Raw genomic sequence first — 23,302 nt, forward strand, 5'->3', positions numbered from 1 at the left:
ATATGGCCTCCTGGGGACCCGGGTCCAGTTTCATGCGCACCACTTGGAAATTACCCTAAAAACCTCCTTCCAGTAATCCTCTAGCTTTGGACAGGACCAAAACATATGAACGTGAGGTGCAACGCCCACACACATCTATTCCTTCAAAGAATCGGCTGATCCTCGCCCTCGTGAGGTGTGCTCTGTATACCACCTTCAGCTGTATCAGCCCCAGCCTCGCACATGAGGTGGAGGCGTTCACTCTCCAGAGCACCTCACACCAAACTCCCTCCTCTATAACCCCCCCCCCCCCCCCCCCCAGATCTTCCTCACACTTTGCTTTGACCCCTTCCAGTGGTGCCTTATCCTCTTCCAAAATAGCTCCATACACCGCTGACACTACCCCCTTCTCCAGTCCCACTGTCGTCAGCACCTCCTCCAGTAATATGGAGGCCGGTTCCTCTGGAAAGTTCGACCAGTGTATTAATCAAAAGTTTTACCCAGCTGTCTGTATTAGCGAGGAAAACAAGGGACAACATAAATAGAGAGTCAAATCAATTTTATTCAACGACAACAATATTTACCCTTGAATTAACCTAAAATCTTATATTAAAGGTTCACAAGATTCGTTAATCTACCCATATTGATGGACTCGGTTGAGCCGCGAGTCCGATTTTTGAGTCCCTCAGGCATCGTTGCAAAGGTGGGTCTGATCTGGGTTGTTTCCTTCCCTCACTGGTCAGATTTTTGAATGGCCAATGCACCTCCACATCGGGTCTTCACTGGGGTGTCTTGGGTGTCTACCTTTATCCCCCTCCCTTCTTGACTTTCCAGAAATTTCTCTGGCTTTTGACCAATGATGCCACTGGAGGGGGTCCGAAACCCCAGTGGATTAGATGATGACCGCTTAACAGGACAGGGGGCCTCCCCTGGTTCCCATCTCTGGTGGTGTTGCTTGCACGTAACCTGTTACCATATAAAGTAACTGTTGGAACTCTGTGTGTCAGAAAGTCTGGCTCAATCTGAGCAACCCAAAACAAATCGATGCATATCAATAGAATGGTTGAACTCCCGATGATTGACAAGGCAGCTCCAGACATGTCCTGGCAGTTTGTCTGTGCGTCCTGTATTTGACTTTGGTCAAGTCTGAATTCCCACCAGTCTGCCTGACGTTGACTGCAGTTTGATTTAAAATGTTCAATGCTTAATTGTAAGTGCCCAATTTTATCGGCCTAAACCCCAGGCTTTGCTAGGACTGCCCCAAATAAGCAGATACTTGGGAAGATGTCTTTATCCCCAAGGCGCGAACTATAATGTACGGCGGGAAGGAAGAAAGAGATACACAGAAGAGGCAACCAGGGTTTGGGATGGAGTTCCAATGTTCTCAGAGCTCTAACAATGTCTGCCTTAGGTGACAGCTAATTTGGACGTTAAGATCGCATAAGCTATTTTGTTAATGTTTCAGTGTACACTTCCAGCAATCGTGTCCATGCACAGCGATTCCGATATTTTAGTTCATTATTTTGTTTTAAATCTTTTTGTTTCTTGCTCCGTTTTTTCGCTCCCTCTTTCCGCTCCAGTCAGTGATCTGTATTTGGATATCCAGCCCTATTGAACTTCTACTTTTAGATCTGTAGACGCATTCAATCTGACAGCGATGTTCTTGTTAAGGTACGTTTAGGATTCCAGGAAGTTAAAAAATTATTAACTATGACGGGAAATACAAGATTCGAATACACCCTCACGTATGTTGGATTGTACACGCTGCGCGACTATACTTCAGAGGAGTTTCTCCTTGTCATGACAATTGAACTCCCATATCGGTTAGTTCTTGGAAGAGTATTCTTTCCAACACAGAATTCCCGCGGCTTACCACTCTCAACCCGAATGACTCTCACGAGGCAAGTGCTGAGCAACAGAAACGTGCGTCGGACCATCGACATAAGTGCAATACATTTCTTAGTTAAGGAATCGACCTGATATCCACTGCTGACAGAACACGCTTTATTGTCAAAATACCAGAGATCAATACAAAATGATCTATCAGGGCAGTAGATTACGTTCGCAAAAGCATCGGTCAGTTGTTCGGCTACTGGACAGAATAGCTTGTGTTCTCTGTCTTCTCACTAGAACACAAAATTCAAAACCCCATTTTCAATGATACAAGATGTGATTTTATCAATCCGGCAAATTTATAATGCGGACAAAGTCTGAAGGCGTCATAAAATTCCGTAACCTGCGTTTACACAGTGAGATGCTGGATGGTAAATACTAACGCCAACTTGCTCTCTGCAAAGTTCTCCCGAAGTAGGAAAAAACATTTGGAGACTATCATTCTCCTAACGTATGTATTTTCGTGAAGCCCAGTGAAACGATTTTCGTATCGGAAAACGATGGGCGGCGTCTACCTATTAGCTCTTACTAATTTAAAATAACTGCTGCCTTTCAGGACTACAGACCATTTTCAAATCTCAACAACCACCATTCCTGCGCCAGCAAAATGAAAACCTTTAAGTTACTCACTGAAAAGTCTCTGTTCATTATGATAGGTATTTGAACTAAATGTCTTACCTTTACAGTCACTGAATTTGAACAGCATTATAATGGTGGTCATCAAAATCACAAAGGTCAATGCGAGCCTTGTATATCCAAAGATCCTACTGCCACGGCCTGCAAGATTAATATAATTTTCACATGTGAAGAATGCCATGGGCAGTGAGAAACGTAAGAGAATCGGATTTTCGCTTTAACAGTTTTGCTTGAGTAATTAAAACGTTTGCTGATGGAAATGTATTTGGCGCCGTATAAAACCAAAATTGGGTGTTGGGACGTGGCAGGCGGTCGGCATACATCATATTTGTTGACGGGGAGGGGGGGGGGGGGGGGAGACATACTGATGGAAAGACAGTCAGGCGGAGGGTAGACCAGCTATGATTCGCAATGGCCAATTTTACACTGTTTCTCCATTAGATTACATTCCGTTTCATTCGGTTACAGCGAAGCTGGCCATAGTCTCGACATCCCTTTGCATTGCGGAACGGTAGCAGTTTGTATTGGAAAATTAAATATTCAATGTCAGTTTTAAGGAATTAAATCAATGAGTTCACCAATCACTTCTTTTTCCGAAGGTTTACCCTGTTAGACATGTCCAGAAATGTTGGCTTACTTTGAATAATGTGATGGTGAAATGTATCCGACAATCCCCTTGTTTCGTCAACGCTCAATTCAATCCAAACCAAATGACTGTCAATATTCCACGAAAAAGAAAGATATGCACCAGTACTCTGTATCTTCAGAATTCTGAATTATACCCGTTTTCCATTACGCCAGGAGTCACGATTATAGGAATGTTCACATACAAAGAAAGAGGAACCAAGGGAATTTGATCACCTTCAAAGTTGCCGAGTAAGGATCTTCAGCACCCATGTCCGAGAGGTGTTCCGAGCTTAAAGTAATAAGACCATAAGACATAGGAGCGGAAGTAAGGCCATTCGGCCCATTGAGTCCACTCCACCATTCAATCATGGCTGATTTCAACTCCATTTACCCACTCTCTCTCCATAGCCCTTAATTCCTCGAGAAATCAAGAATTTATCAACTTCTGTCTTAAAGACATTCAACGTCCCGGCCTCCACCGCCCTCTGTGGCAATGAATTCCACAGACCCACCACTCTCTGGCTGAAGAAATTTCACCTCATCTCCCTTTTATTTTAAGGCTGTGCCCCCGGGTCCTAGTCTCCCCTGCTAATGGAAACAACTCCCCTACGTCCACGAAGCTGCGGTATTTTGAATATTGGTGGGTTTTCACAATACTTCGTAAGGCGCTTAATTCCTCCTGTTTGTTGATCCAGTTTTCCAACACGTTTTCTTTCTGTTAGGAAAGGAGGAAATATAATCCTGCCTAGAAATAAAGTACTACAGTCATAGAAAAGTTACATCTTACCTGGGTTACAATTGGGAACCGTGTAACTTGCCATCGCTGGGATCTGAAGAGTCACGTGCGAAACCAGGCAGATATAAACAGTTCCTTCCCGGATCGGTTGTGCATCTTCAAAATAGCTCCAAGCTTCATACATTCCGGCTCTGCTCAGCTGCTTCGTGGTGTTTATTCCAGTCGCAATGCTTTCATTGTTTTTGTACCAAGTGATAGTCAGACCCGCCGGGTGAAATGAAGCCATTTCGCACAGGAGAGTCAAAGAACCAGGTACATTACTTTCAGATACGTGGGGAACAATCTTCACTGGAGTTGGGAGGGCTGGTGGAAGGTCGAGAAGAAAGTTAATAAATCGCCGATTCTGGAACACAGAGTAGCATTCAATTCTATGATGGCCCCTTCCCAGTGGAGAGTTATGATTATTTTGGATCTGCTAGAATAGTCAAAAAACACCTATCCGCTTGTTTGTTAATGGTTAAATAAACAGCAATACGAATCAACCATTCTATATGTTATACTCTACTGCACAGCCGAATGCAGCTCGGCCTAACGTGTCTGTGACACGTATGTCCGAATTCTGAGGGATCAGACACTAGTTTATTGGTTTGTATTTTCTGTTCTTCAATCAATAGCTTTGGTCAGATCCTGAGTGACCAACGCAAGAACTTGAATTGCTTGAAATTCTTTCATACCCGATAATGTCATCGATAAAGAATATACTGAAATTGTCCCTGGGTTGTCCAAACTCTAATCACCGGCGTTCTTAATTTTCAAGTATAACTGTCTCTCAGATGCTAAAGTAACCTGTGAAATGAAAGTTTCGCCTGTTGCTAAACCCCCAAAGACCTACGGAATTCATTCCACGCCCCTGATCCTCGCCCGAGCTCTGCAAATGATTCCCGACAAGGGATTGTCAAATTCGCTTTGAAGTTGCCTTTGAAGTTGTTTTCCTTCCAAAACAGTGCAGTGCCGATCTTCAGAATAATCAGGTCTGATTATTACTTTCCCTGTTTAATATCCGAATATCCTGTTTAGGTGGATGAATTGGCGAACATGATGAAACATTTAGGTGCCTTTGTCGTGAAGAAAAAATGCATTTGCGAAAACATTTTATATTTCCTTCATTCGTGATCTGACACCGTTTGCAAGCTGCAAATGTTAAAGGAACACCCAAGGGAGTGAGGAAAATTATATTCTTTATTACTTATTTGAATAACTGCTATACTATACAGCTTACTCTCTTTACGCTTTTCTTACCACTGACGATGAGCGTTGATCCACTTCCATTTGCGGCCCTGTTTTCCTGTGCCACTCCGCAGTAATAAACTCCGGAATCCTGAACACTGATATTCAGGAGTTTGAAGGAGGCTTTTCCGTTCCCAGTGACAAATCGTTTCCTGCTCTCTGATCCAGGGTGCATCATTTGCTTTTCGCCAAGTTTCCACCAATAAACGTTCGCATCTGAATCGTCTTGGAAACTAAGAAATGTGCAGTCGAATGCAATATTCGTACCAATGAACGAATAGATATTTTCCGGGATCTGGGTCACTTCAAGCAGAGGATGGGCAGCAACTATAGAAGAAAATGAACATTAGTTATGATTATCAAACACTGAGGGCGATTTTGAGAGCGAGGAAAATAAGAGGAAAGACAAAGAACGAAATATGGGAAATACCAATGCAGGTAATTCCTATTAACAGTACGCTCTGAAACTCAGCCCTCATCGGCATTTCAGCGATGTCACCGGCCAATTGAAGTAACTAACAGGAAAGTACTTTCTTCGGGGAAATAAGGCTATGTACAACCTGATAATAAGTGTTAGACAATGACGTATGAGGGTGCATCCCTATGACTGGGGCCATTGGCTGAGGTTGAAGAGTGGAATGGAGACGTATGCTTCATGTAGATGAGATGTTCATCTCAATGTTAACACAAGGCAGGATTAGAACCAAGTATCTCTAGAACAATATCGTTAAATTGTATAATTCGTCGTACTTTAGAATGTTTTATATACATGGACAATTTGACACAGTGGGCTACAACGTTCCAAACACAATGTCACATAAATCCTACATTTTAAATTAATTTCCATTCTAAAATCGCAGTGTTTAGCTTTGTGGTGGAAAAGTGGAAGGTAAAAAGAAAATGAATCACGAGGAAGTTATTATTCATAGTAGCAGGGATATAGTTTGGGTCCTAGTGATTAGCAGGGCAGCAACCACTGAGCAGGGATCAGAGGGAACATGTCTCGTATTCAACAAGCTGAAGGTACAGTAATTAGGTAGGGTGTCCTGGTTGGTACATTCGTTGCAAAGGAGGGGCCGAGGGACCGCGGATAGTATTATGATGGCATAAGAAATTAATGGTGTAACGGACAGAGAGATTGGTGATGAGAACAAAAGCAATTTTTAGGTGATAAACAATTTCTGTCAGCATGTCCAGGTGTGTGGTAAGTGTCGAAATCGCTCAGATCTGTGGGCATGTTCAATTCTTGCGATTTTAGACAATACAGGCAGTTGAGGAGAAAATTATTCCTTCGCACGAAAGTTAGTTTGGAGGTAATGAAGATCGTTAGTTGTAGTGGTGTTTATTACACGGGAAAACAATTGCCACGAAAGTAGTTTCAGATTCCACAAAGAAACAGCTGTCTTTGTTGTAGTTTGTAGTCTGAAAATTAAGTTGTTTAATAGCATTCATATCTATTGCAATACTAGGTAGGGTTAAGGTTTATTATCATTGCCTCCTGAAGTAGAACATCTTAGCTGAAAGTTATGTTCCTCTGCAGAATACATTGCATTGATACTAAAGTAATTTAATACATTCAGTACTCATATATCTTACATGATGTGGAGATACTAGCGTTGGACAGGGGTGGGTGTAAGAAGTCTTACAACACCAGGTTAAAGTCCAACAGGTTTGTTTCGAATCACTAACTTTCGGAGCGCGGCTCCTTCATCAGGTGAATGATGAAGCAGCTGCGCTCCGAAAGCTAGTGACTCCAAATAAATCTGTTGGACTTTAACCTGGTGTTGTAAGACTTCTTACTATATCTTACAGTTCAAAAATTATGACGATTCAGAGGTTTATTAGAAGTACAGGGAAATATAGTTGTACGTGAAATTTCAGGCAAATTGTCTAAACGTCGCGCTCTTGACGGAAATGTTACAAACGCTTAAACACGAAGGCGGCCATGAGCCAAATCACTTTCCGAATTTTATGGGGAAATTCTTCTTGGACAGCATCTCACAGCGGTTGGAATTCTATTAGCAAGCACTATCAGAGCAGCAACATGAAGGACACGCAATCACATCCACTTTCTGCTGCAATTCACACACCATTCTGACAAACAAATGTCAACCTTCACATCTTGGAGTCTATACGCTAGAATTCCCTCCCTAACCATTCAGATAAATACCATCAATTTTAACAAAAGCCATTTTGCATGGCATTGCAAATGTCACCGTGATCGAAAGATTAAAAGCGCAATACAAAGCATTTCACTATGCAGTTATCGATCCATCATTTCTTAGTACTTGAGGTAATAATCTTTATTATTGTCACAAGTAGGTTTACATTAACACTGCTCCGAAGTTACTGTGAAAATCCCTAGTCGCCACACTACTGCGCCTGTTCGGGTACACGGAGGGGGAATTCAGAATGTCAAATTCACCTAACAAGCACGTCTTTCGGGACTTTTGGGAGGAAACCGGAGCACCCAGAAGAAACCCATGCAAGCACTACGAGAACGTGCAGACTCTGAACGGACAGAACCCCAAGCGGGAACCGAACCCAGGACCCTGGCGCTGTGAAGCAACAGTGCTAAGCATTGTGCCACCGTGCATCGAAGTGGAGACAAAATTCTGAAATAATTCAAGAGACAGTTAGAACCTGTAAAAGCGAATCATGTTTGTCTACGGCAGAACAAGGATGGACGATGTGACCTTTCAGATAAAGCTGCATGTTGAAAACGTTTAGCTTTATATCTGTGGCCTAATTTTACTTCTGTTGTTTAAAAAAAGCCTCACACAACAATAAAAGTAAAAATTATTTAATTTCATACCATTCAGTCCATGTAATCTGCACCGACACTCCGAAAGAGAACTGCCTCGCCCTACCCCTTAAACCCGCGCATTGATCATGGCCAAACCACATAACCTGCACATCCTTGGACACTAAGGGGCAATTTTAGCATAGCCAATCCACCAAAACCTGCATATATTTGGGCTGTGAGAGGAAACCGGAGCACATCGACATGGAGAGAACGTGATAACTCCACACATACAATTACCAATGCCGGCTCCCTGGCGCTGTGAGGCTGCAGTGCTAACCATTGTGCCCATAACTGGAACGATTTGTGTTGGAAAGCAGTTGTACGAGAACTTCAGTTCTTAAGGCCTGGCTACGTCTACGTCAGGCTGATCCGGTGTAATCAGGCTTGTCTCCCGGCTGGTAACAGTCATGTTCAAAAATGTGTTGGGTTCGCCTCTGACATCATGTTCGACAGCATCTTTCAAAAGAATAAAGCATTCGAGTTGTTTATCGTGATTCGAATAGTTCAATAATTTTGCCAAGCAGAATCTCCTATATAAATATCTAGATTGTGTACAATAAGACGGATGCTAACCTGAATTTGCACCGACTGCGTGTCAATACAAGTAATGCAAGGGTGCATTTGCAGCGCATTGTTAATATGGTACGAAAACTTTTCAATTTGCTAGAAACCAAAGGATAGCTCGTAACCTAAAGCACTGTGAATGAAGATCAATTTACAGGCCGAAAAATAGAAACCCAGCGCGTTTGGAGACCGAACTGAAGGTCACAGACTGTTGTTAAAGAGAAAAAGAGGAAACATGAGAGCCGGGTAGAAAAGGAGAACGCGAAGAGAAACATCGGAAAATCTAAAATGCAGCAATCGTTTGATATTTCCTCCTTGCTTGGGGTGTTATCAGACGCCCTCTCCAATGATTTATTCCAACTTAGGATACCACTAACAGTCAATAAAGGCTGGACATTGAGATCGACAACTTACATTTTGCTCTCGCTAGTCCAACAGTGGATAATCAGATTGTAAGATCCACCACATAACCAATTGGTATTTTTCATGCAGGAACCTCGTATTAAATTCACAAGATATAAGTGGCACTGTATAACTCACCACCTAAACAGAATTTCAACAGCCAAAGTGGCTTAGAAGTAAGATAACTTGATGTTCTGCATGGCTGAGCACTGCATCCCGGAGTCGATTTACTCACTGGGCCACCAGCGACATAGAGAAATATTTGAATTGTATGTTTTATCGCGTGTCTAAAAAGGATGATCTGATGCAGATCGTCAGAGTATCAAGAGGTACAGTTTTCCTTCTCTTGGTAAAAACCCTCAAAAGTTGAAATAGCCAAAATGTCATAGAGATATAATGTGTTCCGGTAATTATCAGGGTGCGTCTGTGTTAAAGTTCCTGTTTTTTTCAGAAATAAAGTTGAATTTAACATTCGTTTCCAAAACAGATAGCAATTTGTACGAGGTTGCAGGTTACCTGACTAGAACATAACATAATTCACATGTGTGTGCTCGTATGTAACTCTGCGGTTGCAAGCTCAATATACATACGACGTTTGTTTTGTTTGAGTCGACAGGGAGATAACATTTTCTCTACTAGAAGCCTCTCTGCATCTCAGCTGCATAGGCAACCGTCTTACAAATAGAAATTATGCAATGTCCGTTGCCCCATTGTTTGCAAAGTGTAGAACTGAAGTACTGGATAATATGGAGCCCAGCCTGTTCGTTCTCAAACTTAGAACTATGTTGAGAAAGGCACATTCGCCCTAACTTCAGAATCGTAAGGTACAAAACTCTCTGAAAGTGATTGGTGAGAAATCACAACGAGTTTGTGATGGGTTAAGACGTAGATCTGGACAGAATGAATTATACAACTTTTGTGTCTTACAAGACGACACTCCGTTCTCATTGACATGTGTACATTTCCCAGAAAACATGTATTGTTTTACTGGGCATGCGTGGTGTCGTCACAGAGCAGCATTGTAGCACAGTGGCTAGCACTGTTGCTTCACAGCGCCAGGGTCCCAGGTTCAATTCCAGGCTTGCGTCACTGTCTGTGCGGAGCCCGTACGTTCGCCACGTGGCTGCATGAGTTTCCTCCCGGTGCTCTGGTTTCCTCCCACAAGACCCAAAGACGTGCTGTTAGGTAATCTGGACATTCTGAATCTTCCCTTTGTGCACCCGAACAGGCGCTGGAATGTGGCGACTGGGGCCTTTTCACAGTATCTTCATTGCAGTGTTAATGCAAACCTACTTTTGACAATAAAGATTATTATTATTTCGCGTTATGTCCATTTGTGCAGCCCAAACTTGCAGTAGGTTCTCATGTGTGAATGTTGGGCAGTATTTGAGGTATTTTTCGTGAGCTCTAACTTTTCTATTGTCTCGAAAAATGCAGGATGTTCTTTCAAGAGAAAGTGCACTCTTCTAACTTATCAATACCGTCTCAGTGTTATGCAGGAAAATAGCTTTACTTTGACTGCTGCCTTCAATCACCATTTGGATCACCATTCACTCGCCATTCAAAAATAGCTTTACATTGACTGCTGCCTTCAATCACCATTTGAAACCAGGGCCTGGTTTAGCACACTGAGTTAAATAGCTGGTTTGTAATATAGAACAAGGCAGCAGTGCGAGTTCAATTCCTGAACAGTCGCCTGAATGTGGGGCGTTTCACAATAACTTCATTAAAGCCTACTTGTGACAATAAGCTATTATTTATGTATGTTAAACTGTTGCTTATTATTATTCAATAAGTTTTTTGTTTTGCATAAAATGCAGTGCTTGCACAGCATTGGAGTTAGCAATAGAAAAATTGTTGCATCGAAAGTCGATTGAAAACAGTTTGTACCATTTAAACCTAAACTTTTGACATTTCAGTAATGCACAATTTGCAAATTTGATGCAATTAGATCAATATTAAAACATTGCAGCACCTTACATTAAGGTAACTTGATTATAGCCTATGTGTGCTAAAATATGCCTGGAGATGAATAAACGAAACACCCGAAAATATATTTAAGAAAACACTTCTACACATGGCGTAATATTGGAAAGTGAAAGATTAGAATCAATTCATGCGCCTTAAGATGATCCTGCTGAATATTTCATTGTTAGTGAGAACGGCAAGTTCACAATGGGAAACATGTTGAATATCCGTTTAATTTCAACATCATCTGTGTCTGCAATTGCATGGAACCATGAGCCCAATGACTATTGCAACGCAACACTAGATACATTTAATTGTTGCAATCATTAACAGCGAAATTAAAATGTGCACTTCTACTGCCGCGGTGAGCAACTGAGCACGTTCTTTGTTTAGTTGTAGAAACTTGTGTCCTTATTTCACAACACTTGCCAATATTACAAAACGTAGGGGGGACTTTCGCTTATCGCTTCCTCAAGTTATTTTTCCACTGCGCTTCGGAACGTATCATGATTAATTACCTAGAAATATATAGAAACCACAGGTAATATACTTATTGATGTGGCAATGTTAAGTCCGGAAATGTGTGTGCCTATTATAACTGATATTTCGTTCTGTCGGTATTTACTACAATACAGTGTCACAGATAGGGTAAAACTCGAGGCAGTTTCAGCACCTTATACGTGTAATGTCATCTCGCAAAAACAACATTCGGATATGGTACATGTAATTTTTACATACAAGTATTATAGCTGAATGTTGTTCAAGATATCAGTGTCACTTTTCTTCTTTCTTTATGCAGCTACACCAGCATCTGAACATGTAACAGATGATTATCAAAACGAAATTTCAATGCAGCATCAAAAAGAGACAAAGACTGTTGTGAAATAGGTTGTGGCAAACAATTTCTATTTCCATAAGATTTGAATAAAATGGAATCCACTTCTTTGATAACTTGAAAACAAAAGCATTTGTTACTCTTTCGTACTTAACTGGAATAATGCAAATTAATTACGTTCAATGATTACAATATTGAGTCAGTTTCCATGCCTGTGCTTTAAAAAATCTACGTCAGTGGGAGTCATTCAAAAATCAAGGAGCGAAAGTACAGGGCCAATATGTTCCTGTAAAGGTAAAGGATGGGAACAAAATGGCCGGAGTACCCTGGATGTCAAGGGATATACAGGATTGCATAAGGAAACAAAAGGGTGGCTTATGGCAGATACAGGGTGATCAAACCAATGGATGCACTGGAGGAGTATGGGAAGTGGAGGGGGAGCGGGAGACTTAAAGGAATTAGGATAGCAAAGAGGGGGGCATGAAAGAACACTGGCAGACAAAATACAAGAAAATCTCAAGGTGGTTTGTTAGCATTCATTTAAGGCGTTCAAAAGGCAAACATGTGGATAGGATGGGATAGTGGGATACAGCACAACAAAGAGCTGAGGGTTTTGGCAAAGGTTAGTATCATGGCCGATACAGACTTGGAGGGCCGAAGAGCCTGTTCCTGTGCTATTTTGTTCTTTGTTTCTTGTTCTATACTAAGGGCAAGGTGGCAAACAGGGCAAGGGAAGGGTCCATTAGGGACCTAAAGTGGCAATATATGTGTGTAGCCAAAAGAGGTAGGTGAGGTATTAAATTAGTTTATTGCATCTGTGTTCACTATGGCAAAGGATGATATGGGTATCAAAAGCATGGAGAGGGATTGTGATATAATTGAACAGATTAGCTTTGGAAGGGAGGAGGTGGTAGTGGTTTTAGTGTGCTAAAAATTGGATAGATCCACAGGCCCAGATAAGATGTATCCTAAGCTGATATGTGAGGCAAGGGAGGAGATTTCAGGGTCTCTGAGGCTAATTTCCATACCCTCTCTGGATGCAAGAGGATTGGAGGACAGCTAATGTGGTACCATTATTCAAGAAGGGAATTAGGGGAAAAACTAGAGAAATGCAGGCCATTAAGAGCAACATTAGTGATAGGGAAAGCATTGGAATAATGTCTGATAGACAGCATTAATTATCACTTGGAGAGGCAAGGTTTAAAAAAGGATAGTTGGCATGGCTTTGCCGGGGGATCATGTCTAACACATCTGATGGTTGACGTACTCCACAAGGAGTCAGCAAGGCTTGTAAGATCTGCGGGAGGGGAGTGTGTGTGTGTGTGGGGGTGGGGGGGGGGGGTGGGGGGGGGGTGCTGATCAAGAAAGTAAGAGCCGATGGGATCCAGAGAAATTATGGAGACTGGATCCAAAATTGGAGTCTTTCGGGTTAGCCATTTTAAACTGGGTTTTGGCCAGATTAATCGGAACGCAGCCATTTTACATGGTTACAGTGGGCTGGTACTTGCCAGAGCGATTGAAGAGTATAAACGGATATGGCAGGGGGAGAGAACTTCTGTAAGGATTTAGAACAGGGACAATCAAGAACAAAAGAAAAAGGCAGAAAGGAGAAAAAGAAAAGTGACTGGCAGAGAAATCAAAGGCCCGTATCAGATAATGACACTGTAAAATAATTGTAGGGGCGGTACAAGGAATTGTAAAATTACTAGCCTTAAGGTTTTGTACTTGAACGCATGGAGTATTCAAAATAAAATGGATGAGTTTAGTTGTGCAGATAGATTTCAAGGGATATCATGTAGTTAGAATACCGGAGAGATGTTAGAGAGATTAGGTGCATAGCATAGAGTTCTGTTGGAAGAGATATCGTATTGTTTTATTTCCTAACTTATTCCTTGTTGACTGGCTAGAATCTTTAATTTAGTTGTGTAAATAAATCAGCTTTGTTCAATAACTCAGCTTGACGTTCTTTGTTAGCACTACGTTCTCAAAGCATCCTTATAGACCCAACAGAGAGCATCACAATATCTTTCCTCAATATTGTATCCATATCTTCTTTAATCAACAATGTAACTCCTCCAGCTTTTCCTTTCTGCCTGATCTTCTAAAAACTGAATAGCCCTCAATGCTTACTTACCATCCTTGGTCACCTTGGAGACATCTCTCCGGTATTGTAACTACATGATATCCCTTGAAATCTAGCTGCACAACTAAACTCATCCATTTTATTTTGAATACTCCATACTAACGCCTTACAACCTTCTCCCAGAATCCCAGGAGTCACATGGTATTTATACGACTGCTCCTTTTCTACATCTGGTGGTGAGAAGTATTATTATCTTATTGTTAACCCTTTGCATTCCTTACAATACACATAGTATTACAATGTTAGTAGAGATGATGTGGAATCTGTCTGGGTCGAGTTAAGAAACATCAAGGGGCAAACGACATTCGTAGGGGTGGTATACCGACCACAAAAACACAGTGGTAAGTTTGGGAAACGCTATAGTTTGAGTACTTTAGATGGGTGCGTTTTTGTCCAAAGTGTGCCGGAGGGTTTCCTGACACAGTATGTAGATAGGCCAACAAGAGGCGAGGCCATATTGGATTTGGTACTGGGTAATGAACCAGGACAGGTGTTAGATTTGGAGGTAGGTGAGCACTTTGGTGATAGTGACCACAATTCGATTACGTTGACTTTAGTGATGGAAAGGGATAGGCATATACCGCAGGGCAAGAGTTATATCTGGGGGAAAGGCAATTATGATGCGGTGAGGCATGACTTAGGATGCATCGGATGGAGAGGAAAACTGCAGGGGATGGGCACAATGGAAATGTGGAGCTTGTTCAAGGAACAGCTACTGCGGGTCCGTGATAAGTATGTACCTGTCAGGCAGGGAGGAAGTGGTCGAGCAAGGGAACCGTGGTTTACTAAAGCAGTCGAAACACTTGTCAAGAGAAAGAAGGAGGCTTATGTAAAGATGAGACATGAAGGTTCAGTTAGGGCGCTCGACAGTTACAAGTTAGCTAGGAAGGACCTAAAGAGAGAGCTAAGAAGAGCCAGGAGGGGACATGAGAAGTCTTTGGCAGGTAGGATCAAGGATAACCCTCAAGCTTTCTATAGATATGTCAGGAATAAACGAATGACTAGGGTAAGAGTAGGGACAGTCAAGGACAGTGGTGGGAAGTTGTGCTTGGAGTCCGAGGAGATAGGAGAGGTGCTAAATTAATATTTTGCATCAGTATTCACAGAGGAAAAAGACAATGTTGTCGAGGAGAAAACTGAGATTCAGGCTACTAGACCAGAAGGGCTTGAGGTTCATAAGGAGGAGGTGTTAGCAATTCTGGAAAGTGTGAAAATAGATAAGTCCCCTGGGCCGGATGGTATTTATCCCAGGATTCTCTGGGAAGCTAGGGAGGAGTTTGCTGAGCCTTTGGCTTTGGTTTTAAGTCATCTTTGTCTACAAGAATAGTGCCAGAAGACTGGAGGATAGCAAATGTTGTCCCTTTGTTCAAGAAGGGGAGTAGAGACAACCCCTTTAACTATAGACCAGTGAGCCTTACTTCTGTTGTGGGAAAAATCTTGGAAAGCTTTATAAGAGATAGGATGTATAATCATCTGGAAAGGAATAATTTTATTAGAGATAGTCAACACGGTTTTGTGAAGGGTAGTTCGTGCCTCACAAACCTTATTGATTTCGTTTAGAAGGTGACCAAACTGGTGGATGAGGGTTAAGCAGTTGATGTGGTGTATATGGATTTCAGTAAAGCGTTTAATAAGGTTCCCCACAGTAGGCTACTGCAGAAAATAAGGAGGCATGGGATTCAGGGTGATTTAGCAGTTTGGATCAGAAATTGGCTAGGTGTAAGAAGACAAAGGGTGGTGGTTGATGGGAAATGTTCAGACTGGAGTCCAGTTACTAGTGGTGTACCACAAGGATCTGTTTTGGGGCCACTGCTGTTTGTCATTTTTATAAATGACCTGGAGGAGGGCGTAGAAGGATGGGTGAGTAAACTTGCAGATGACACTAAAGTCGGTGGAGTTGTGGACAATGCGGAAGGATGTTACAAGTTACAGAGGGACATAGATAAGCTGCAGCGCTGGGCTGAGAGGTGGCAAATGGAGTTTAATGCAGAAAAGTGTGAGGTGATTCATTTTGGAAGGGATAACAGGAAGACAGAGTACTGGGCTAATGGTAAGATTCTTGGCAGTGTGGATGAGCAGAGAGATCTCGGTGTCCATGTACATAGATCCCTGAAAGTTGCCACCCAGGTTGAGAGGGTTGTTAAGAAGGCGTACGGTGTGTTAGCTTTTATTGGTAGAGGGATTGAGTTTCGGAGACATGAGGTCATGTTGCAGCTGTACAAGACTCTGGTGCGGCTGCATTTGAAGTATTGCGTGCAATTCTGGTCACCGCATTATAGGAAGGATGTGGAAGCATTGGAAAGGGTGCAGAGGAGATTTACCAGAATGTTGCCTGGCATGGAGGGAAGATCTTTTGAAGAAAGGCTGAGGGACTTGAGGCTGTTTTCGTTAGAGAGAAGAAGGTAAAGAGGTGACTTAATTGAGGCATACAAGATGATCAGAGGATTGGATAGGGTGGACAGTGAGAGCCGTTTTCTTCGGATGGTGATATCTAGCACGAAGGGACATAGATTTAAATTGAGGGGAGATAGATATAAGACAGATGTCAGAGGTAGGTTCTTTACTCAGAGAGTAGTAAGGGCGTGGAATGCACTGCCTGCAACAGTAGTGGACTCGCCAATACTACGGGCATTCAAATGGTCATTGGATAGACATATGGACGACAAGGGAATAGTGTAGATGGGCTTTAGAATGGTTTCACAGGTCGGCGCAACATTAAGGGCTGAAAGGCTTGTACTGCGCTGTCATGTTCTATGTTCTATGTTCTATAGATTGGGTGACTCAAATTAATCACAGTACAATAAAGGAGGAATTTGTGCAGTGTATACGGGATTTACTGGACCAGTATGTTGAGGAACCAACAAGGGAACAGGCCATCTTGGACTGCGTGTTGTGTGATGAGAAGGGATTAGTTAGCAATCTAGTTGTGAAAGAAACATAGAACCGAGAACATACAGTGCAGAAGGAGGCCATTTGGCATGTCGAATCTGCACCGACCCACTTAAGCCCTCACTTCCACCCTATCTCCATAACCCAATAACCCCTCCTAACCTTTTTTTTGATCACTAAGGACAACTTATCATGGCCAATCCACCTAACCTGCACGTATTTGGACTGTGGGAGGAAAGCGGAGCACCCAGAGGAAACCCACGCAGAGACGGGGAGAACGTGCAGACCTGCACAGACAGTGACCCAGCGCGGAATCGAACCTATGACCTTGTGAAGCCACAGTGCTATCCACTTGTGCTACCATGCTGCCCGAAACCTTGGGTATGAGTGACGATTGTATGGTAGATTTCGTTACCAAGGTGAAAAGTGAGGTTGTTGATTCTGAGACCAGGGTCCTGAACCTCAATAAATACATAGAAACATAGATCAAAGGTGCAGGAGAAGGCCATTCGGCCTTTGGAGCCTGCACCACCATTCAATATGATCATGGTTGATCATGCAAATTCAGTATTTCACTCCCGCTTGCTATTCATACCCCTTGATAGCATTATCAGAGACCCCTCACCCAGGCTTTGCCCTCTTCCAGACCCTTCCATCAGGCAGAAGATGCAGAGGCCTGGAGACCCGCACATCCAAACATAGGAACAGCTTCTTTCCCACCTTACTACTAGACTTCTCAATGATTGTCCCTCGGACTGACCTGTTCCCTGTAAGAACACTATTCACGACACCCTATGCTGCTCTTGTTCATGTGTTTGCTTTGTTTGGCCCTTGTTCTGCACTGTAACCAATCACTGTTTGTTTTTTCAAAATACATTTAGGGTACCAAATTCATTTTTTCCAATTAAGGGGCAATTTAGCATGGCCAACCCACCTGCCCTGCATAATTTTTGGTTGTGGCGGTGAAACCCACGCAGACACAGGGAGAATGTGCAAACTCCACACGGACAGTGACCCAGAGCCGGGATCGAACCTGGGACCTCGGCGCCATGAGGCAGCAATGTTAACCACTGTGCCACCGTGCTGTCCTCAATCACTGTTTGTTGATATACCATTTGTCAATGTATTCTGTTGATTATTCTTTTGTCTACTATGTACGTACTGTGTACGTTTCCTTGGCTGCAGAAAAATACTTTTCACTGTACTTTGGTACATGTGACAATAATGTCAATCAATCAATCAACCAGTTGAGCCGCAAGGGCCACATCCAGCTCCCTCTTGAATATATCCAACGAACTGGCCCCAACAGCTTTCTGTGGCAGAGAATTCCACAAGTTCATAACTCTCTGAGAGCAGACGTTCTTCCTCATCTCAGTCCTGAATGTCTCACCCCTTAATCTTAGGCTGTGACCCTCTACTTCTTTTCCATCGTCGGGAACCTTGTTCCAGCATCTGGCCTGTCCAGTTCTATCAGGATCTTATATAAGTACATGAGATCCCCTCTCATTCTTCTAAACTCCAGTGAGTACAAGCCCAGTCGCTTGAGTCTTTCTCCATATGTCAGTCCTGCCATCCTGGTAATTAGTCTGGTGAACCTTCGCTGGACAACCTCAATAGCAAGAATGTCCTTCCTCAAACTAGAAGACCCAATACTCAAGGTGTGGCCTCAACAAGGCCCTGTATAACTGCAGCAATGCACCCCTATGCCTGTATTCAGATCCTCTCGCTATGAAGGCCAGATTGCTGTTAGCTTTCCTGACGGCCTGCTGTACCTGCATGCCAAACTTCAGCGACTGTTCCACCAGGGCACCCTGGTCTCGTCGCACTTCCCCTTTTCCTAAATTGTCACCTTTCAGATAATAATCTCCCTTCCATTTTAGTCACCAAAGTGGAAAACCTCCGATTTAACCACATAATGTTGTATTTGCCAAGTATTTGCCGACTCAGCCAGTCAGTCCAAGTCACCCTGCAGCCTCTTGGCATCTTCCTCACAGCACACACTGCCACCCAGCTTAGTGTCATCTGCAAATTTGGAGATATTGCATGCAATTCCTTCGTCCAAATCATTAATGTTTATGTGAACAGTTGGGGTCCCAGCATTGAACCCTGTGATATGCCACTAGTCACTGCCTGCCACTCTGAAAAGGGCCCATTTATTCCCACTCTCTGCTTTCTGTCTGCCAACCATGTCTCTATCCACGTCAATACATTACCCCAATATCATGAGCTTTAATTCTGCTCATTAAGCTCTTGTGTGGCACCTTGTCAAAAGCCTTTTGAAAGTCCAGATACACAACATCCACTGGTTCAGCCTTGTACATTCTGCTGGTCACATTCTCAAACAATTCCAGAAATTGTAGCAAGCATGGTTTCCCTTTAGTGAATCCATGCTTACTTGGAGTGATCATGCCCCCGCTTTCCAAATGCTCAGTTATTTCATTATTACTAATTGACCCCAACATTTCCCCCACATACCGATGTCAGGCTAACTGGTCTATAATTCGCTGTATTCTCTCTCCCCCGTTTTTTTAAGAGCGTGCTTACCCGTTAAACCATTGGAACACTTCCAGAGTCTATAGAATGCTGGGAAATGATCACCAATGCGTCCATTGTTTCTCGGGCCACGTCCTTAAATAATCTGGGATGTAGAGCATCAAGCCCTGGGGAAGTATCGGGTTTTTATTCCATCAATTACCCCAATACATTTTCCTGACTAATATGGATTTCCTCCAGTTCCGCCTTCAATCTAGACCCCCTGTCCCCTAGTATTTCTGGAAGGTTATTTGTGTCTTCCTTGATGAAGACAAATCCAACTGGTCTGCCATCTCTTTGTTGCCCATTATGAATTCACCTGATTCTAACTTTAAGGGACCTACATTTGGCTTCACCAGTCATTTTCTCTTCACATATCTATAGAAGCTTTTGAAGTCAATTTTTATGTTTTATGTAAGTTTACTCTCGTATTCTGTTTTCCCCTTCTGAATTAAACACTGTGTCCTCCTCTGCTGAATTTTAATTTCTCCCAGTCCTCAGGCTTGCTGCTTTTTCTGGACAATTTATATGCCTCCTCTTTTGCTTTGGCACTATCCCTGATTTCCCTTGTTATCCATGGTTGAGCCACTTTCCCCATCTTACTGGTCCGCCAGACAGGGATGTACAATTGTTGAAGTTCTTCCATGTATTCTTTAAACGTCTGTCATTGTCTGTCCCCTGTTAAGCCCTTAAATATCCATTACCAGCTTATCTTAGCCAACGCATGTCTCATACCATTAAGTTTAGCTTTCTTTAGGTTCAGGACCATTGTCTCAGACTTAACTGTGTCATTCTCCATCATACTGAAGAATTCTACCATATTGTGGTCGCTCTTCCCCAAAGGATCTCACACCACAACGTTGCTAATTAATCCTCTCTCATTGCGCAATACTCAGTCCAGGGTGGCCTGCCCTCTAGTTGGCCCCTCAACAAATTGGCCGAGAAAACCATCGCTTATACATTCCAGGAAATCATCCTCCATTCTATTGCTGCCAGTTTGATTAGTCCAATCAATGTACATATTGAAGTCACCCATAATAACTGCTGTACCCTTAATGCACGCATCCCTAATTTTCTATTGTATCCATCCCAAACCTCACAACTACCGTTTCGTGGTCTGTACACAACTCCTACTAAGGCATTTTGCCCTTTGGTGTTCTACAACTCCATGCATTCAGATTCCACATCATCCAGGCTAACGCCATTCCTTACGATTACATTAATCTCATCTTTAACCTGCAACATTACACATCTCTTTTTCCTTTCCTTCTATCTTTACTGAATATTGAATACCCGTGGATGTTGAGTTCTCATCATTAGTCACCCTGGAGCCAGGTGTCCATGATCCCAATTATATCATATCCATTAATGATTGCCAGCGTAGTTCATTCAACAACCTTATTCCAAATATCCTCACATTGAGACAGAGAACCTTCAGGCTTTAAAAAAAACCAAAACATTTATTGCCTTTGTAGAATTATGATGTAATGTGGCCCTTTTTGATTTTTGTCTTTGGTTTCTCTGCCTTTCACTTTCCCCGATACTGCCTTTTGCTTCTATCCCCACTTGCTTTCCCTCCGGCTTCCTGCATCGGTTCCCATCTCCCTGCCATATTGCTTTAAACCCTCCCCAACAGCACTAACAAAGACTCCCCCTTTGACATTGGTTCCGGTTCTGCCCAAGGTATAGCTCTGTGCTGGTCCCACCTCCCGCAGAACCAGTTCCAATGTTGCAGGAATTTGAATCCCTCCCTCTTGCATCATCCCTCAAGCCATGTATTCATCTTAGCTCTCCTACCATTCCTACTCTGACTAGCCGGTGGCACTGCTAGCAATCCTGAGATTACTACCTTGGAGGTCTTGCTTTTTATTTTAACTCCGAACTCCCCAAATTCAGCTTGTAGGACTTCATCTCGTTTTTTTAAACCTATATTGCTGGTGCCTGCATGCACCGCGACAGCTGGGTGTTCACCCGCCCCCTCCAGAATGCCCTTCAGCTGCTCCTAAATATCCTTGACCCTTGCACCAGGGAGGCAACACACCATCCAGAGTCACGTTGCGACCACAGAAACGCCTATCTATTCCCCCGACAGTTGAATCCCCTATCAATATAGTCCACGCTTTTTCCCGACCTCTCGTGCAGCAGAGCGTCCCACAGTGCCATGAGCGTGGCTGTTGCCGCCCTCCCCTGGGGAGCCATCTCCCCCAACAGTATCCAAAACTGTATATATGGTTTGGAGAGCGATTTGTCTTCCTGTTCTTTCTCTGTCATGCCCTCATCCATTCCCTATCTCACATAGAAGATTAATGTGTAATGTTAATATGTGGGGGGTTAATGGTAGTGTCTTGAGATGGTCTTCCTGGTTAGCAGACAAGAAACAAAATGTCGGAATAAATTGCCAGGCAATGATTAGTGACTAGGGATTTTTGCTAGGACCCGAACTGTTCATATTATTTTTTAATGATTTAGACGACGGGACGAAATGTATTCTCTCCACATTTGCAGATGATACAAAGTTGGGTGGGTGGGTGAGCTATGAGGAGGATACAGAGATGGTTCAGTGCCATTTGGCCAGGCTGAGTGAAGAGGCACATGCATGGAAGATGTCATATAATGTGGATACATTTGGGGTTATCCACTTTGGGAGCAAAAATAGGAAGGCAGATTATTATTTGAAAGGGTGTTAATTGAGAGAGGTGGATACTCAATGAGACTTTCGTGTCCTTGTGTATCAGTCACTGAAAGGATGTCCACAGGTACATCAGGCAATAATGAAGGCAAATTGTATTTTGGCCTTCACAGCGAGAGGATTTGAGTATATGCAATTGTATGGGGCATTAGTTAGGACACATCCGGAGTATTGTGTGCAGTTTTGGTGTCCTTATCTGAGGATGCAATTTCTTGTTATGGAGGGAGTGCAGTGAAGATTTACCAGGCTTATTCCTGAGATGGCGGGACTGCTATATGAGGAGAGACCATGTCAGTAAGGATTATATTCAATGGTGTTTAGAAGAGTGAGAGGGGATCTCCTAGAAACCTACATATTTCTAACAGGATTAGACAGGGTAGATTCAGAAATAATGGGCGCGATTCTCCGCTCCCGCGCCGGTTGGGGGGAATCGCCTGGGTCGCCAAATCAAATGGGGTGTGGCCCGCGATCGGTGTCCACCGATCATCGGGCCGTCCTCTCTGAAGGAGGACCTCCTTTCTTCCGCAGCCCCGCAAGATCCGTCTGACATCTTCTTGCGGGGCGGAGTCGGAGAGGACGGCAACCACGCATGCGCGGGTTGGCGCCGGCCAACCCACACATGCGCGGGTGATGCCAGTTATGTGGCGCTGGCAGTGTCATGTATGCAGCGCCGCCTTGACGCGGCGCCAAGGCCTGGCGTGCGTAAATGACGCAGCGCCGCTCCTAGCCCATTATCGGGCCCTGAATCGGTCGGGATAGGGGCCGTTTCGCGCCGTCGTGGACCTCAACGGTGTTCACGACGGCGCGAACACTCTGCCTCCATTTCGGAGAATCCCGTCCAATGTTCCCGATGGTGGGGGCGTCCAGAACTAATGGTCGTAGTCTGAGGATAAGGGGTAAACATAGACATGACATAGAACATACAGTGCAGAAGGAGGCCATTCGGCCCATCGAGTCTGCACCGACCCACATTAATCCCTCACTTCCACCTTATCCCCGCAACCCAATAACCCCTCCCAACCTTTATGGACACTATGGGTAATTTAGCATGGCCAATCCACCTAACCTGCACGTCTTTGGACTGTGGGAGGAAACCGGAGCACCCGGAGGAAACCCACGCGGACACGGGGAGAACGTGCAAACTCCGCACAGACAGTGACCCAGCGGGGAATCGAACCTGGGACCCTGGCGCTGTGAAGCCACAGTGCTAATCACTTGTGCTACCGTGCTGCCCTAAACCTTTTAAGACAAACGTGAGGAGAAATGTCTTCACCCAGAGAGTGGTGAATCTGTGGAATTCGTTACCACGGAAAGTA

General features: G+C 43.5%; 1 protein-coding gene across 1 annotated transcript in view; it reads right to left on the minus strand.

Moving 5' to 3' along the window:
• Positions 1–2,022: 2,022 nt before the first annotated feature.
• LOC140430240 (tyrosine-protein phosphatase non-receptor type substrate 1-like) overlaps positions 2,023–23,302 on the minus strand; it is an 89,031-nt gene continuing 67,751 nt past the window's right edge. Inside the window, exons 3-6 of the mRNA XM_072517668.1 lie at positions 5,171–5,485; positions 3,923–4,234; positions 2,551–2,649; positions 2,023–2,105 (exon numbers count right to left, since the gene is read on the minus strand). Coding sequence (XP_072373769.1) covers positions 2,023–2,105; positions 2,551–2,649; positions 3,923–4,234; positions 5,171–5,485 — 809 coding nt within the window. The remainder of the gene's footprint in view (positions 2,106–2,550; positions 2,650–3,922; positions 4,235–5,170; positions 5,486–23,302) is intronic.

The sequence above is a fragment of the Scyliorhinus torazame genome, chromosome 10 (assembly GCF_047496885.1).
Source record: "Scyliorhinus torazame isolate Kashiwa2021f chromosome 10, sScyTor2.1, whole genome shotgun sequence".
Lineage (NCBI taxonomy): Eukaryota > Metazoa > Chordata > Chondrichthyes > Carcharhiniformes > Scyliorhinidae > Scyliorhinus > Scyliorhinus torazame.